The sequence below is a fragment of the Tamandua tetradactyla genome, chromosome 6 (genome assembly GCF_023851605.1).
Source record: "Tamandua tetradactyla isolate mTamTet1 chromosome 6, mTamTet1.pri, whole genome shotgun sequence".
In the NCBI taxonomy this organism is placed as follows: domain Eukaryota; kingdom Metazoa; phylum Chordata; class Mammalia; order Pilosa; family Myrmecophagidae; genus Tamandua; species Tamandua tetradactyla.
In genome coordinates, this window is record NC_135332.1 from 15,934,423 (window position 1) to 15,949,899 (window position 15,477).

Sequence of the window (15,477 nt, forward strand, 5' to 3'; positions counted from 1 at the left end):
CACCAGAATGGGGCTCCATTGGATGGGCACAGGGGGCCTATGTACCCCAACTCCAGGCAAGTTGCCCTCTTCTCCCCAAAAAGGTTTTGCTTTGCCTTATGCTTGCCCACATCCAATCAGTCACTTCCTGGAGAGCATCTGGTGTTGGATTGCAGAAGGAGACTGAGTTTCCCCGAAGGGGAGTAGGGAAGGGATGGTGCCTGAGGAGCTAGGGTTTCACTCTGACTTTCCCACCCCATCCTCACTGGCCCAGAAGGGACACCTTTCTGGAGGAACCTCGGAGGCAGCAGAACCCTCCAAGGTTGTAGGGCAGGGTCGTGGCTCCATAGCATGGAAGGTGGTAGAGGCTGACCTCCAGCCCAGCCAGGGAGGGTGAAGCCAGCCTCTGCCTGCTGTCCCCAGGTGGTCCCATCAACCTACTCTTGGCTAGCTCCTTTGTCCTGGGAGAGAGGCATGAACTGAACTGAGTTCTGGAGTTGGAAAGATTGAGGTGCATATTGGGACTTGGGCTCTTTGTCACTGCTTGGGCTCAATTCCTCTCTGAATCAGTTATTTCACAAGGAATTGTTAAATGAGATGATGCATGTAAAGTGCTTAAAATAGTGAGTTCTCAGTTCTTTTTATTACCTAACAACAGAGAGACAAAAGAGAGCAGTAATTCCTGGGTTTCCCCCAACACACACTCTCTCTCTTATCTCTTCCCTCTTCCTCTCTCTTCCTCTCCTTTCCTCTATTCTCTCCAGTCCCACTCCCACGAGGGTGCCCTCTCAGCAGAGGTTTGGTCACGAAGCTGTTGACCAGGGCCCTGCCTGGTGCCCCTGGGAGGTTGGGTTTCCCAGGGCAACGGGGCGCTGGCAGAGCCGCCGTGGGCATCTGTGTTGGCGTGGCCCGATGCCGCAGGGGTCAGCAGCGGCCGCAGTTACCCAGAGCCCTGCCCCACCCCTCGCCTTGGTGGGAGGTACAAGCCTGTCCTCACATCCATCAGACAGGACGCTGAGGCCGCACACAGCCCTGCGCAGGGTATTGGGGAAGGGAGGGGGCAGACTTTGCCTTCGCCGTGGGCACGGTGCGAGGGGGAGAGCCCCGGACGATGCACTCACCCGTCTCCCTTGGGCTGGAGGAGTTCAGTGCCCCGCCGGGCTCTGGGTGTAGACCCCAGTGACCTTTCCCAAGCAGGTCCGCACCCAGGGAACGGGTGGGCTGGCTCAGGCTGGCTAAGTCATGGGCCCGTGGACACAGGTTGTCGCGGACACCTTGGCAGTGCCGGCGTGGGGCGAGCAGTCTGACCCCGGGAGCCCCCTGCCTCCTTCCTGGGCACAGTCAGATCTTCTGCTGACTGCAGGGGCCCGAGGGAAGCCCCCCGAGCAGCGGCCCCCACCCTCCCCGCCCGCCCATCCCCTCTGCGGGGCTCTGGTGGGTCCTGGCCGCAGGGCTGGCTGGAGACGGGGTGGGCAGCCGGGTGTGGTTTTCTAGTCTGTCACCACCTAGAGAGCGCTCCTGTTTTTCTTTCTCCAGGGAGGGCCTCAGGGTGCAGGCAGGCCCGCCCTATACCTCGGAAGGTCTTGGTGGCAGGGGTGGGCGACCAGAGCAGTGAGGAGGGGAGGAAATTGTCACCCGGCTGTGTCCGGTGAACTCTCGGCGGTGAAAATGGGAAGGAGTGAGGCCACGTCAGCCTGTGGCCTGGGAGCAGGGCAGGGGCGGGGGGTACTGTCGCAAGTTCATATTGAGGAGGAGAGAGATGAGGGGTAGCAGAGGGGAGTCCAGAGCTCCTCTGGGGGGGGGGGGTGTGTTGCCAGGGAAAAGCGAAGGGCACCCGCCCCGAGGTTGCTGTCCTACAGCAGCCAGCACCGGGTGCAGGCCCGAGACACGTCAGGGGCATGGAGCACGCGTTTCTTAGGAAGCTGTCCCCGCCAAGCAGGGGCCTCCTGAAGCCCTCAGCGACCTCCCAGACCCTCCTGGGGTCAGGTTTGGGGACCTGGGGGAGCAGAGGGAGCCCCCGGGCCAGAGGGCTCCCACACACTGCCGTCCTCCTTGCCCCCCGGGCGGTGCTCCTGGGACCGCAGGTCAGCACCCAGCACAGTTAGTGAAGTTGTGGGTTTACACAACAATCATGCGTAAAAGACAGGGTTCCCACACGCGCAGCGCCAACACTCACATTGGTGTGGAAAATTTGTTACAATTGATGATAGCACTTTTTTTGGTAATTCTATTTTTTAACAATAGTTACGTTTGTTATAATTGATGAGTGATTGTTAATGTAGTCATACTACTGTAACTGTTGTCCAAGGTTTTCATAGAGGTATTTTTCCCCATATTCCCAACCTCTTATTATTATTATTTTATTTTCATGCATGTGTCTATTTTATTTTATTTTTTGTTTGTTTATTTTTCTCTGCATGTGTCTATTTTATTTCTCATCTATCCATACACTGGATAAAGGGGTTGTCAGTCACAAGGTTTTTACAATCTTATGGTCACACGATAAAAGCGATATAGTTATACAGTCATTTTCAGAGGTCAGGGCTACTTGGATTACAGTTCAGCAATTTCAGGTATTACCTTCTGGCTATTCTAATACACTAGAAACTAAAAAGAAATATCTATATAACGAATCAGTAGTCATAATCATTTGTTAAATCCTAACTTCTTGGTTACACCTCCTCCCTCTCGTTTGAGCATTCTCTCATCTTCAGGGATATCTGGGCAATGACTGTTTTAGCTTCTTCCTGCTGAAAAGGGGTGTCACCCTTATGTCCTCCTTTTTTTTTTTGTATGCTGTGTAGTGGGAGTCACATTTCACTCTTTTTCCATGTGACTATCCCATCAGCGAAGGACCATTTGTTGAATTTTTTTGCAGGGGGGGTGGGAAGTGCATTGATCGGGAATCAAACCCCGGTCTCCTGCATGGCAGGTGAGAATTCTGCCCCTGAACTACCCTTGCACCCCTGTCCTCCTATTTTTAAATCAATAATACCTGACTCTCTGGATACTTCGTACCTGTGCCTCCGCGTCATTGAAGAGTCCTCTTCCCCTTTGGTGACTGCTGCCACACTTAGCCTGTCCCCTGTCATTGGACACTCAGCTTAGTAAGCAGCTAAACAAACTGGGGCGAACATTCCTCCTTAATGGTTTTAGCCTAAGGCACATGCAGTCAGGTGCTGAGGGAGGGCAGAGTGGACAGGATACGTTGAGATGGAGAAAGCTCCTTGGAAGAGGTGATTTGGGTGGGCTTCCAGAGGGGACAAGAAAGCATTTCAGGGAAACGGAGGGACACCAAAGGCCCTGAGACCTCACTGAACAGGGCGCAGGGTGGTGCTGAGTAGATGGACTGGCTGACCCCGGGAGCCAAACAGAGCGTACTCAGGATGCCACGGGAAGAGCAGACCAGGTCAGTTCTCTGGGGGAGTCCACTGGAAGCTCTGTCTGGCCCCCGAGGCCACCCTCTCTGACCCCACTTCCTGGCTCCCTGTACTCCATCCAGCCCCACCGCTTGTCTTCACCTGGAACTTGTCGACTTGTGCCTGCCTTGAGGAGCCTGTTGTTTCTACTGCGCAACTCCCTCTGTCCCCATATCTTGGTGTAGCTGACCACTTTCTGCGATCATTCAGGTCTGGGGTTGAACTAGCACCTAATCCATTCTTCTTTCAGCAGATAACTGGTGAGCACTCACCATGTGCACAGGGGATGCAATGGGGAAAAGGACAAAAGCCCCTATCTTTATGTTGCATATATTCTTTTTGGGGGATTACACAGGTAATAAACAAGACTGGAAAGTACAGGATCCGGTATGTTAAATCATGACAGGTGCTAAGGAGAAAAACAAAGCAGGGAAGTGGGATGGGAAATCCCAGGGGAGTTTGCCATCTTGGACAGTGGTCAAGAAAGGCCTCCCTGAGAAGGCGACACCCGAGTAAAAACCTCAGGGTGGTGAGGAAGGGAAGCATGTGAGTATCTGGAGGAAAAGTGTCCCAGGCAGAGAGAACAGTGAGCACCCAGTTCCTCACTCAGAAATGTTCGCTTGACACCTCTGACCACAGGATCTTTTTCTTCCCCAACCCTGGCCACTCTGTCTTAGCTGCTGCTTTATTTTCTTGATAGCCCTTATCTCCATCTGAAATCATCCTGTTTTGTGGACCCTGGAATCTCCCTGGCTAGGATGTAAGCTTGGTGAGAAAAGAGCTCTTGTCTGTTTGTCAAGGCTGGTCTGTATCCCCAGACCCTGGACAGTGCCACTCCTTGCCAAGCACTGTGTCAGGCACTTGGCATCTGGCATCCCTGCCAGTCCCCCCACCCTACCTGTACACTGGAGAATGCCATCTCCATTCTACAGATGAGTGCCTGAGCTGTCTTGGAGTCCACAGAGCTTGGAAGGGGCTGTGCTGTAATGCATGCACATCCCCTGTTGGCTCCGAAGTCCTGGGCTCTTCCACCAGCAGTGGGCTGTGTGTGTAGGATCTATTCCACACCAGGAAGCCTGGGTTCCTGAAGCTTCTCTGCAGAGAACCTGTTCATCTGGGACGGGTGGAGCTGCGGGACTGACTGGAGGTGAGTCCAGCCGGGCCCAGACCCATCCCCACCCCCTTCGCCCTTCAAGAGGGGATGTGCTGTGCAGTTATTTCTGTATTGGGAGGCTGCTGGTGCTCACCGAGGCATCGGTGGGGTGGGGTGGGGAGCAGAAGCTGGGGTGTCAGGTCCACGCGAAGCCACACAGCTCTGCCCAGACATGCCAGCGCTCCGCAAGCAGTGACCAGGCCCTGGGCCCCGAACCATTTGCTGGGCCCTGAGCTGACGGCCTGTGGGGCTGGGAGTCTGCCCCTGTGGGTGCTTTGTAACTACGGGGTGTCGTTAGGCATCCTCTGTCCTGTCACCTCCATCTTGTGCACCCTCCCAAAGCCCTTGGAGTGGAAAGTTCACCAGAGCTGGGGTCAACTCTGAGTTCTGCCCCTTTTTACTTGTAGGAACCTTGGACAGGCTGCTTAGCCTCTGTAGGCTTCATTTCCTCATCTGGCAATTGAAAAATGCCCCATTCGCAGGCGAGCCTTGGTTCTTGTAGTGGTTGTGTTCTGTGAAGTTGCTGTGAACGCCAAGTTGGTGAATAAACCAAACCATCGTTCTCCAGGGGGAGACAGGCTTAGGTTCCTGCGAGCCTCTGGGCACATTTTCATCGGCTGATCAGTATATCATCTTGTGTTTTGTGTGTTTCTGTTTAAAGGCACTTATTTAATCTAAATTGTGATTAACTGACATTGAACTCACAGCTACTGGCACTGTCACTCATACCTGGATGAAGCTTATCTAACGTGTGTTTTCTCTGAAAGGCACACCACGGCCTTCCTGCACTTAGGAACACTAGACGGCACTTCGGCACTATGCTTGGGCCATTTTTTTTTTTTTAACTTTTTTTATTAATTAAAAAAATTAACAAACAAAACATTAAGAGATCATTCCATTCTACATATACAATCAGTAATTCTTAATATCATCACATAGTTGCATATTCATCATTTCTTAGAACATTTGCATCAGTTTAGAAAAAGAAATAAAAAGACAACAGAAAAAGAAATAGAACGATAACAGAGAAAAAAAAGATTATACATACCATACCCCTTACCCCTCGCTTTCATTTACCACTAGCATTTCAAACTAAATTTATTTTAACATTTGTTCCCCCTATTATTTATTTTTATTCCTTATGTTCTACTCTTCTGCTGATATAGTAGCTAAAAGGAGCATCAGACACAAGGTTTTCACATTCGCAGAGTCTCATTGTGAGAGCTATATCATTGTTCAATCATCATTAAGAAACATGGCTACTGGAACACAGCTCTACATTTTCAGGCAGTTCCCTCCAGCCTCTCCACTACATCTTGAACAACAAGGTGATATCTACTTAATGCATAAGAATAACCTCCAGGATAACCTCTCAACTATGTTTGGAATCTCTCAGCCATTGACACTTAGTCTCATTTCACTTTTCCCCCTTTGGTCGAGAAGGTTCTCTCAATCCCCTGATGTTAATTCTCAGCTCATTCTAGGGTTTTTCTCAGTCCCTTGACGCTGAGTCTCAGCTCATTCCAGGATCCCCGTCCCACGTTGCCAGGAAGGTCCACACCCCTGGGAGTCATGTCCCACGCAGAGTGGGGGAGGGTGGTGAGACTGCTCGTTGTGTTGGCTGGAGAGAAGGGCCATATCTGAGCAACAAAAGAGGCTCTCTTGGGGGTGACTCTTAGGCCTAAATTTTAAGTAGACTTGACCTATCCTTTGTGGGGTTAAGTTTCATGTGAACAAACCCCAAGCCTGGGGGCTCAGCCTATAGCTTTGGTTGTCCACACTGCTTGTGAGAATATCAAGAAGTTGAATTTCTCCCCACTCTCACCATTCCCCAAAGGGGGCTTGCAAATACTTTTCCAGTCACTGATCAAATCACTCTGGGATTCATTGGGGCATCACTCTGGACAAACCAACAAAATCTCATGTGCTACCTGAGATTCCAAGTACTTATGACATTCAATCAAACTATCTACATGAGTTATATTAGGAAATGCTCTATTCAAAATTACAAAATTTTGTAACAAACATTTTTTGCTTTAGTCTCACACAGAAGGTGACATTTTAAAGTATTAATTATCATCTATTTTCAACATTCTGCAATAATGACATTCCTTTGTTCTTCCTCAGGCAAAAACATTTCTTAAATTTGTACATTGTACATTTCACTATTATTATACACTCTAGGCATTCCTAGATTATACCATCTTGATCTTTACCATCTATCTTTCTTTCTGATTTCATTTATGTCCCCAGTCCTCCTCCCTCTATCATTCTCACATGCAGGTTCATTCAGTGTTTTAACATAATTACATTACTGTTAGGTAGTATTGTGCTGTCCATATCTGAGATTTTATATTCAGTCCTGTTGCACAATCTGTATCCCTTCAGCTCCAATCACCCAATATCTCACCCTATTTCTATCTCCTGATGGTCTCTGTTACCAAGGAAATATTCTAAGTTTATTCACTAATGTCAGTTCATGTCAGTGAGACCATACAGTATTTGTCCTTTTGTTTCTGGCTAATCACACTCAGCATAATGTCCTTAAGGTCCATTCATGTTGTTACATACTTCATAACTTTATTCTGTCTTACAGCTGCATAATATTCCATCTTATGTAAATGTCACAGTTTGTTTAGTCAACTGTCTGTTGATGGACATTTTGGCTGTTTCCATCTCTTGGTAATTGTTAATAATGCTGCTATAAACATTGGTGTGTAAATGTCCATTTGTGTCCTTGGCCTCGTGACCTTTGAGTAGAGACAGCATATACATGGGTCCTGTTTTTTAAACCATTCTGCCAGACTATGTCTTTTGATTGGAGAGTTTAATCCATTAACATTCAGTGTTATTACTGTATAGGTAGTACTTTCTTCTACTATTTTGCCTTCTGGATTTTATATGTCATATCTAATTTTCCTTCCTTTTACCTTTACTCATAGTCTTCCTTTCTACACTCTTCTCCACATCTCTCTCTTCTGTCTTTGTATCTGTCTCTAGTGTTCCCTTTAGTATTTCTTGCAGAGCTGGTCTCTTGGTCACAAATTCTCTCAGTGATTTTTTGTCTGAAAATGTTTTCATTTCTCCCTCATTTTTGAAGGACAATTTTGCTGGATATAGAATTCTTGGTTGGCAGTTTTTCTCTTTTAATAATTTAAATATATTATCCCACTGTCTTCTCGCCTCCATCGTTTCTGCTGAGAGATCTGCGCATAGTCTTATTGGGCTTCCCTTGTATGTGATGGATTGCTTTTCTCTTGCTGGTTTCAAGATCCTCTCTTTCTCTTTGACCTTGGACATTCTGATTATTAAATGTCTTGGAGTATGTCTATTTGGATCTGTTCTCTTTGGGGTGCGCTGCACTTCTTGGATCTGTAATTTTAAGTCTTTCATAAGAGTTGGGAAATTTTCAGTGATGATTTCCTCCATTTAGTTTTTCTCCTCCTTTTCCATTCTCTTCTCCTTCTGGGACACCCACAACACATATATTCATGCGCTTCATATTGTCTTTCAATTCCCTGAGTCCCTGCTCATATTTTTCCATTTTTTTCCCTATAGTTTCTGTTTCTTGTTGGATTTCAGATGTTCTGTCCTCTGGTTCATTAATCCTATGTTCTGCCTCTCGAAATCTACCATTGTAGGTTTCCATTGTTTTTTTCATCTCTTCTACTGTGTCTTTCATTCCCATAAGTTCTGTGATTTGTTTTTTCAGACTTTCAGTTTCTTCTTTTTGTTCCTTCCTTGCCTTTTTTATATCCTCCCTCAATTCATTGATTTGGTTTTTGATGAGGTTTTCCATGTCTGTTCGTATATTCTGAATTAGTTGTTTCAGCTCCTGTATGTCATTTGAATTGTTGATTTGTTCCTTTGACTGGGCCATATCTTCAGTTTCCTTAGTGTGATTTGTTATTTTTTGCTGGCGTCTAGGCATTTAATTACCTTAATGAGTTTATTCTGGAGATTGCTTTCACTTCTTTTATCTAGGGTTTTCTTGCTGGATGAATTTGTTGTCTATCTGTTCTTTGACATTCTGTTCAGCTTTATCTGAACCTTTAGCTTAAGTTTTGTTTAACAGAGGAGAATTTTTCAGTTCTTGTTTTCTTGTTTCTTGCCCTGCTTGTGTGGTACCTTTCCCACACACACACTTAGGAGGGTCTGCTTAGATATTATAGACCCCAGCCAGATTTTCCCAGACCAAACTGGCCTCCTATCAGGAGGAAAGAGTCACCTGCGTCGGTTTTCCCTGAGCATGAGACCCAGCGGGTTGAAAGACTTTCCTGTGAAGTCTCTGGACTCTGTTTTTCTTATCCTGCCCAGTATGTGGCGCTTGTCTGACTGCAGGTCCCACCAGCATAAGATGATGCAGTACCTTTAACTTTGGCTGGGGGGTTGTTGGAGACAGAGGAGAGGTTGTAGGCTGGTTTTAATGGCTTCAAATTACCAAGCCTTGGTGTCTGAATTCCTTGATGGAGGGATTCCACCTGGGCGGGCCTTCACCCCTCCCCTGGGGAAGGCACAGGCTCCAGATAAGCCCCCAAAAGAGCTCACTTCTGCCTATGCCTGGGGCAGTTGCAGCCTGAAAAGTCCTGCTGCTGTATCCAGAGGCAGTCAAGCCTTTGTAGATACACAGCCACAAAAACCTGTTTCCTTCTTTTTCTCCCCCTTTTTCTGTCAGTCCTGCCCCCTTGGTGCCGGGGCAAAAATGAGCAACCTCCACTTTGATCGGGTTCACCTAAGCTGGGGGCCTATTTTTAGTAGTCAGAATTTGTTAATTAGTTCCACAATTGGCGTTTGATTGTGCCCAGTCACTGCTGCTGGTAAAGTCCTTTCCTTTCCCCTCTGGGAAGCAGCCTGTGGGGGAGGGGCGCTAGCTGCCGCAGCTTTGGGAACTCACGGTTTTGGGGGATGCTCGCAGCCGGTCCAGCTGGTCCAGACTGGGGTACGCTGTGTGTCTGGTCACTGATGTGGCCCCAGGAGCTGTTCTGTACTGTTTCTGGTTATTTAGCAGTTGTTCTGGAGGACGAACTAAAACGCGCTCGTTGTTAAGCCGCCATCTTGACCCGGAACCTGCTTGGGCCGTTTTAAACAGCAAAGTCACTGGCATGAAGCGCCGAATTGCAGGAGATGTGGCACTAAATAGCCCACAGAAAGGACACTTGTTACAGTGTGAGCACTGCAATAAGAAGATAGGGCTTGGAAGTGTGCACCTGGTGACTCGAAGTTTTAGTTGCTATCTGTCTACCAGTGATAGCCAGAGGGCCACAAGTATCAATTTTGGGGTCACAAATACATTTTGGCGAGTAAGCAAATTTGTAAGCAGGGAACCTGCAAATAAGGAGCATCCTTTCAGGGTGACCCAGGGGCGGGAAGGGTGTTTGTGCACCCTGCTCACAGTGCGCTCCCCGTAGCGCACGGGCAGGGGTCTGGATGTGTACTGAGGATTACTCAGCCTAGTTCCTGGCGGTGGAATTTATGGGGCATTCTCTCATCTGTGTTATTGGCCGTTTCCACACCACAGACTTGGTAACTTGAGCAAAAATATAAGAAGCAATAATAGTAAAAGCATGCAAAGGGTCTGGGTTGGTGTCTGGAGGGGGTGGGTGCTACGGGGGCCATTTGAGTGGATGACAGTCTCCCTCCTATCTACCTGTTCCCCACCCCACCCGACTCCCAGCCTCGACTCCCCGATGCTGGGGGTGGGGTGGGGGAAGTGCGACCTCAGATTCCTGGGGCTGAGCGTTTCCTTGGAGCCTGTGCGGCCCTCGACCCCGGTGGCCCTCTGCCCACCCCAGGACCCCGGGCTGCCTCTGACTTTGGGCCTGCAGGGGCTCCTGGGCTTTCCCAGCCAGCCGTGCTCATTCTCTGAACCCTTCCCTCCCCACCCGGCACCTCAGAGCGAGCAGACACCTGGGAATATCCCCAACTCTGCTTTTCCACAGAAAAGTGGGAGCCTTCCCAGGTCTGGTCTATTGCCTGGCCAGGCAGGACCCCCAAAGATTCTGGCACCCCCTCCCCAGAATGGGCGGGCACAAAGCTCTCAGGGCCACCCCTCCTCTCGCACAAAGGGTGGCCTTTTGGGTTCCCTACTAAGGCCAATGTCGCCTTGTCCCTGCCTGGCTCCTGGCGGGGGGCCTGTTTGGTTTGGAAGTAACCAACCTGCAGCTCCTTTCATTCGCCAGAGGTGTGGTTCCTGCCTCTTCTGCAGCAGGAAGGCAATGTTTGGGCCCCCCAGCCATGCCCCCCAGTGCTGTCACTTGGGTGTAACTGCCTCCCTGGGTCCCGCCCGCCCCCTGGGAGCACCCAGCGGCCTTTCATATGCAAAGTTCTGCTCTGATCATTAATTTTTTGCCACCTCCCAAGCAGCCAGGATCTTCAGGGAACCCGTCGGGTCTCAGCTGAGCTCTCTTCTCCCACGGTGGGGCTCCCCCCGGCCCCCGCTCTGGGCCAGGCACTCCTCCTGTACACCCCCTAACATCTGAGCATCCTGAGCAAGGCACTGTCTTGTCCTTACCTGCCTCTGCTGCACAGTACGCTCCTCCAGGGCATAGCTGGATCGGCTCCCCCCACCCCATCCCCCACCCCAGAGGCATGGGCCCATTTCCAGGGGGGGCCTGGGCCCCAGTGTGTGCCCAGGACGGGCCTAGCAGATGGCGTCCTGTGGTCGGCGGGAGGCCATGCGGGAAGCTGGAGCCCACGCGACCCTGCCCCCTACCCCTGCCCCCTAGGATAACCCAGAAATAGTTTCTCTAGGTTTCGGAACATGTTCTATGGTGAGCAGACATTTCTTGGGCCTTGAGCTGGATTCTTGATTGGGAGCAGGTTTGTTCCCCTGATTATTTTGTACTCGGGCCACTGGAGCGGCTTCCTGAGCGCCCTGCTGCTTCCCCAGGGCTCTGGAGCTGGTGGGGATGGGGCCCAGTGGCTGGGATGCCTGAGGGCAGGGCTGCTGCAGGCCCCGCTGCTGGGGGGCCGGACCCGCACCCCGCCTCCTCCTCACTCACCCGGGGTCCTCAGGGCCGGGGCGGGGCGGGGTGGCCAGCACTTCCGTGCACTAGCGATGATCCCATCAGGTGTGCCTGCCCGATCAGGTGTGGCCACCCTGGCCTGGGACCACCTCGGGAGCCAGCTCGGGTAGTCTTTGCCTCTCCCCCCCCCACCCCCCCCCCCAGAGAAAGTTTTGTGAAGTTTCCCTTTCTGTTTAGTGGGAGTTTTACGGCTTTTTAGAAAACAGGTTAACAATTAAGCTAATTAACCTCAGGCCCTGCTGGCCGTCCTTGTTCCTATAAAGCCAGGGAAAACGTCCCCCATCCCCAGCTTCTCCTGCTGCCATTTTAAGGTCACAGGCGTCAGAGCACTGGGGGGGCCTCGGCTGGCTCAGGGGCCCTCACTGTCCCTGACAGTCCCCAATGTCCCCTGGCTGGCGGGTGGCGAAGGTGCGTCCTGGTGGCCCCGCTGCCCGCCCACCGCCTCCGTCTCCCGTCTAGGTCTCTGGGGGGACTGCGACCCAGCGAGATGAGGCGCTTCCTGCGGTCTGGACACGACCCTGCGCGGGAGCGGCTCAAACGGGACCTGTTTCAGTTTAACAAGGTGAGTGGCCGCGCGCGCGCGGAAGCTGCTCTCAGCTGTCGCGGTAGCCCGGACACCACCACATTTCCCCTGGAACCACTTCCATCCGTGCGGGCCAGCGGGGTTAGTTACAGGCACACGGTTGTGCCACCGTTCCCGCTAAGCATTGTGAAAACCCTTCCACGACCCCAAACAGAAACGAAGCAAAAACTCCCAGTCCCCCTGCCCCCTGGTACTGTTTCCTCTGTCTCTGTGAATCTGTTTATTCTAGATTTTCCATATGCGTGGCCTCCTACAACATTTGTCCTTTTGTGTCTGGCTTATTGCACCCAGCATGATATCTTCAAGGCTCTTTACATTCTCACATGTATTGCAATGCTTGCTTTTTTTGGCCAAATAATATTCTGTTGTATGCATGTGCCTCGTTTGGTTTCTCCATTCATCTGTTGATGCCACTAAGGTGGCTTCCACCTTTTTGGCTATTGCAGGCCCAGTCTTGGGCAGGGTTGTATAGTCTGAGTGTGAGTTCTCAACCTCCCTAGGCCGAGCTGGGGAGAGCTGGGGGCAGCTCAGGTTTCCTGGATTAAGGGATTTATTTGGCACTATCTGAAATGCAACTAGGGAATCTGACTTTGAAAATGAGGTCTACCTAGAGGGCTCTCTGGGAAAGAGCACTAAGGATGCGGAGTTGGACTTTTACAAATCACTCTGCCTCTCTGAGCCTCAGTATCCCTCATCTGTAAAATGGGAATGCAAAGATCTGCTCTGCCTACTTTGCCAGCAGGCTCCTTGAGGAGACTTAGGGATGTGAAAGATGAAAGGTGGTTAAGCCCTGCAAGGTATCATAATGTTGTGATGCCGGTCCCCGGGGACCCCAAGCTGGGCTTATCCCTTCTTCCTCAGATTGCTCCCGAAGGGCAAGGGAACTTTCTTTGCAGGCTGAAAGCACAGTTCCCTCTGGCAGGCTCCAGGATGGGTGAGAGGAAGAGGCATCTGGGAGAGCATACCAGGGTTGGCATTTAACTACCTGAACCCCACACTTGCCCCTAAGCACCTCCTAAACTGGAGTGACCTGTCACCCCAGATCCCTGGGAGAGTCCCTGAAGCTCTACTGGGTTTCTCCAAGGGGCCTGATGCCTGGGGAGGCCAAAGCTGGCCTGGGAAGGGAGGAGAGCCTGGTTTATTAGGCGGGCAGCCACCCAGCAATCTGAAGCTGTTTGGGGGTAATTAACCTTCCAACACCTCTGCTTTGATCTTGGCCAGAGGCCGCCCTGCACCCTCTCCTCCCTGCCCCAGAAAGTGGAATGCAGGAAGGGGAGGGTGGGGGTGGGCCCCACCTCTCCTGGGGGCTTTGCCTTGGGCTCCCTCTCCCCCAGAGGAACCGTCTAGGTCTGGAAAAGAAGCAGCGCCTCCTTACAGAAAACCTGAATTTCTCTTTCATTGTTTTTTTTTTTTAATTTTTTATTAATTAAAATTTGTAAAAAAAAATTACAAGAAAGAAATAACAAACATTCCCAACACATACACTCAGCAATTCACAATATCATCACATCGTTGCATATTCATCATGATCATTTCCCAGAACATTTGCATCAATTCAGGAAAGGAAATAAAAAGACAACAGAAAAATAAAACAAAAACAGAAAAAAAAATTTTACATAGCATACCCCTTACCACTCCCTTTCATTGATCACTAGCATTTCAAACTAAATTTATTTTGACATTTGTTCCTCCTATTATTTATTTTTATTCCATATGTTCTACTCATCTGTTGACAAGGTAGATAAAAGGAGCATCAGACACAAGGTTTTCACAATCACACAGTCACATTGTGAAAGCTGTATCATTATACAATCATCATCAAGAAACATGGCTACTGGAACACAGCTCTACATTTTCAGGCAGTTCCCTCCAGCCTCTCCATTACATCTTGGATAACAAGGTGATATCTACTTAATGCATAAGAATAACCTCCAGGATAACCTCTCGACTCTGTTTGGAATCTCTCAGCCACTGACACTTGATCTCATTTCACTCTTCCCCCTTTCAGTCGAGAAGGTTTTTCTCAATCCCTTGATGCTGAGTCCCAGCTCATTCCAGGATTTCTGTCCCACGTTGCCAGGAAGGTCCGCACCCCTGGTAGTCATGTCCCATGTAGACTGGGGGAGGGTGGTGAGTTTGATTGCTGTGTTGGCTGGAGAGAGAGGCCACATCTGAGCAACAAACGAGGTTCTCTTGGGGATGACTCTTAGGCCTAATTTTAAGTAGGCTTGACCTATCCCGTTTCATTGTTTTTTGACGACTTAAGAAGAAGAATCTAGGAACTAGGAGGCCTGCGCACCCCCCACCCCATCTGCCTGTTACAGGGATGGATGAAATGGGATTCCTTAACCAGGCACCAGGCACCATGCCCTGCACCAGAACGCTGGTCCCAGAATGTTCGCTACTGTTTTGGAGTAGGGGTGGGAGCTTCCCAGGGCTTGTCACTTCTCCCTCTGGGGTTCCCTGTGGCTTTCCTAACCTGCGGGGGCAGCTGTTGCCAGTTGAGCTGGGGGGTGGGGAGGGAGGGGCCTTCCCCGCTGGGATTAGCAGCAAATGGGGGGGTGTGTCGACAACGGGGGTCTCGGGGCACCCAAGGTCTGCCAACCTTGCTTTTGGGGGAACAGCCTGTGGCTGCTGGGCACGGCTCTCAGTGACCTTGGGGTCCCTGTGGTTCAGCCCCATGCACCTCCTTCCCCCATCATGACAGAGGACCCTACTCCCCAAAAAGGTGACTGATGCCTGTGGAAACTGGACAGACAGGCTCAACGAAGAGGGATGACCCTCCCCCCACCCCGCCCCAAATTCTCTGTGGGCCACTGCTTGAGGCCAGGGTAGGGCCCCCCATTCCCCTGCTGGTGGTTGGCAGACTTGGCCGTGCTGCCACCGCCCCCAGGCCTGGTACAGGTTCGGGACTCCTTCCTCCTGACTCTGCTGCCCTCCCCCGGGCATTGGCCTCCCATTCACGTGCAGGAAACGAACTTTGAGCACCTACTGTTTGTACTGCCCACAGCTTGTGCCCATGGGATTCTAAGGTGACAGCATCAGGCCCTGGGCCTCAGGACTTTACCTGGTGGTGGAGGGAGGGGGGCCGTGGCCTGAAGATTCTGGGGAGGGGGGTTAAGGAAGCTGTAGACAGGCTCCTCTAGGCCCTGGGTGGTAGCGCAGGGCAAGAAGTGTGGGCCAGGGTGGGTAGGAGGAGGCCAGATCCTGGTGCATTTGCCCCCCACCCCCATTTCGGGCCATGGTTTCCCCACGCCCTCCCTTCCAGCCTGTCCTGGGGCTGTGGGGTGGGAAAGGGTTGCCCAGTCTGGGGTGGGG

At 50.9% G+C, this 15,477-nt stretch overlaps 1 protein-coding gene across 5 annotated transcripts in view; it reads left to right on the plus strand.

The window, feature by feature from the left end:
• LLGL2 (LLGL scribble cell polarity complex component 2) overlaps positions 1–15,477 on the plus strand; it is a 46,199-nt gene that overhangs the window by 4,541 nt on the left and 26,181 nt on the right. For 4 of the 5 annotated variants that reach the window (XM_077163843.1, XM_077163840.1, XM_077163842.1 and 1 more), the window contains exon 2: positions 12,036–12,138. In XM_077163843.1, the coding sequence (XP_077019958.1) occupies positions 12,064–12,138 (75 nt within the window). In that variant the 5' untranslated portion in view covers positions 12,036–12,063. Of the gene's footprint in view, positions 1–12,035; positions 12,139–15,477 lie in introns of those variants that run through there. The other variant, XM_077163844.1, reaches the window with a different exon arrangement.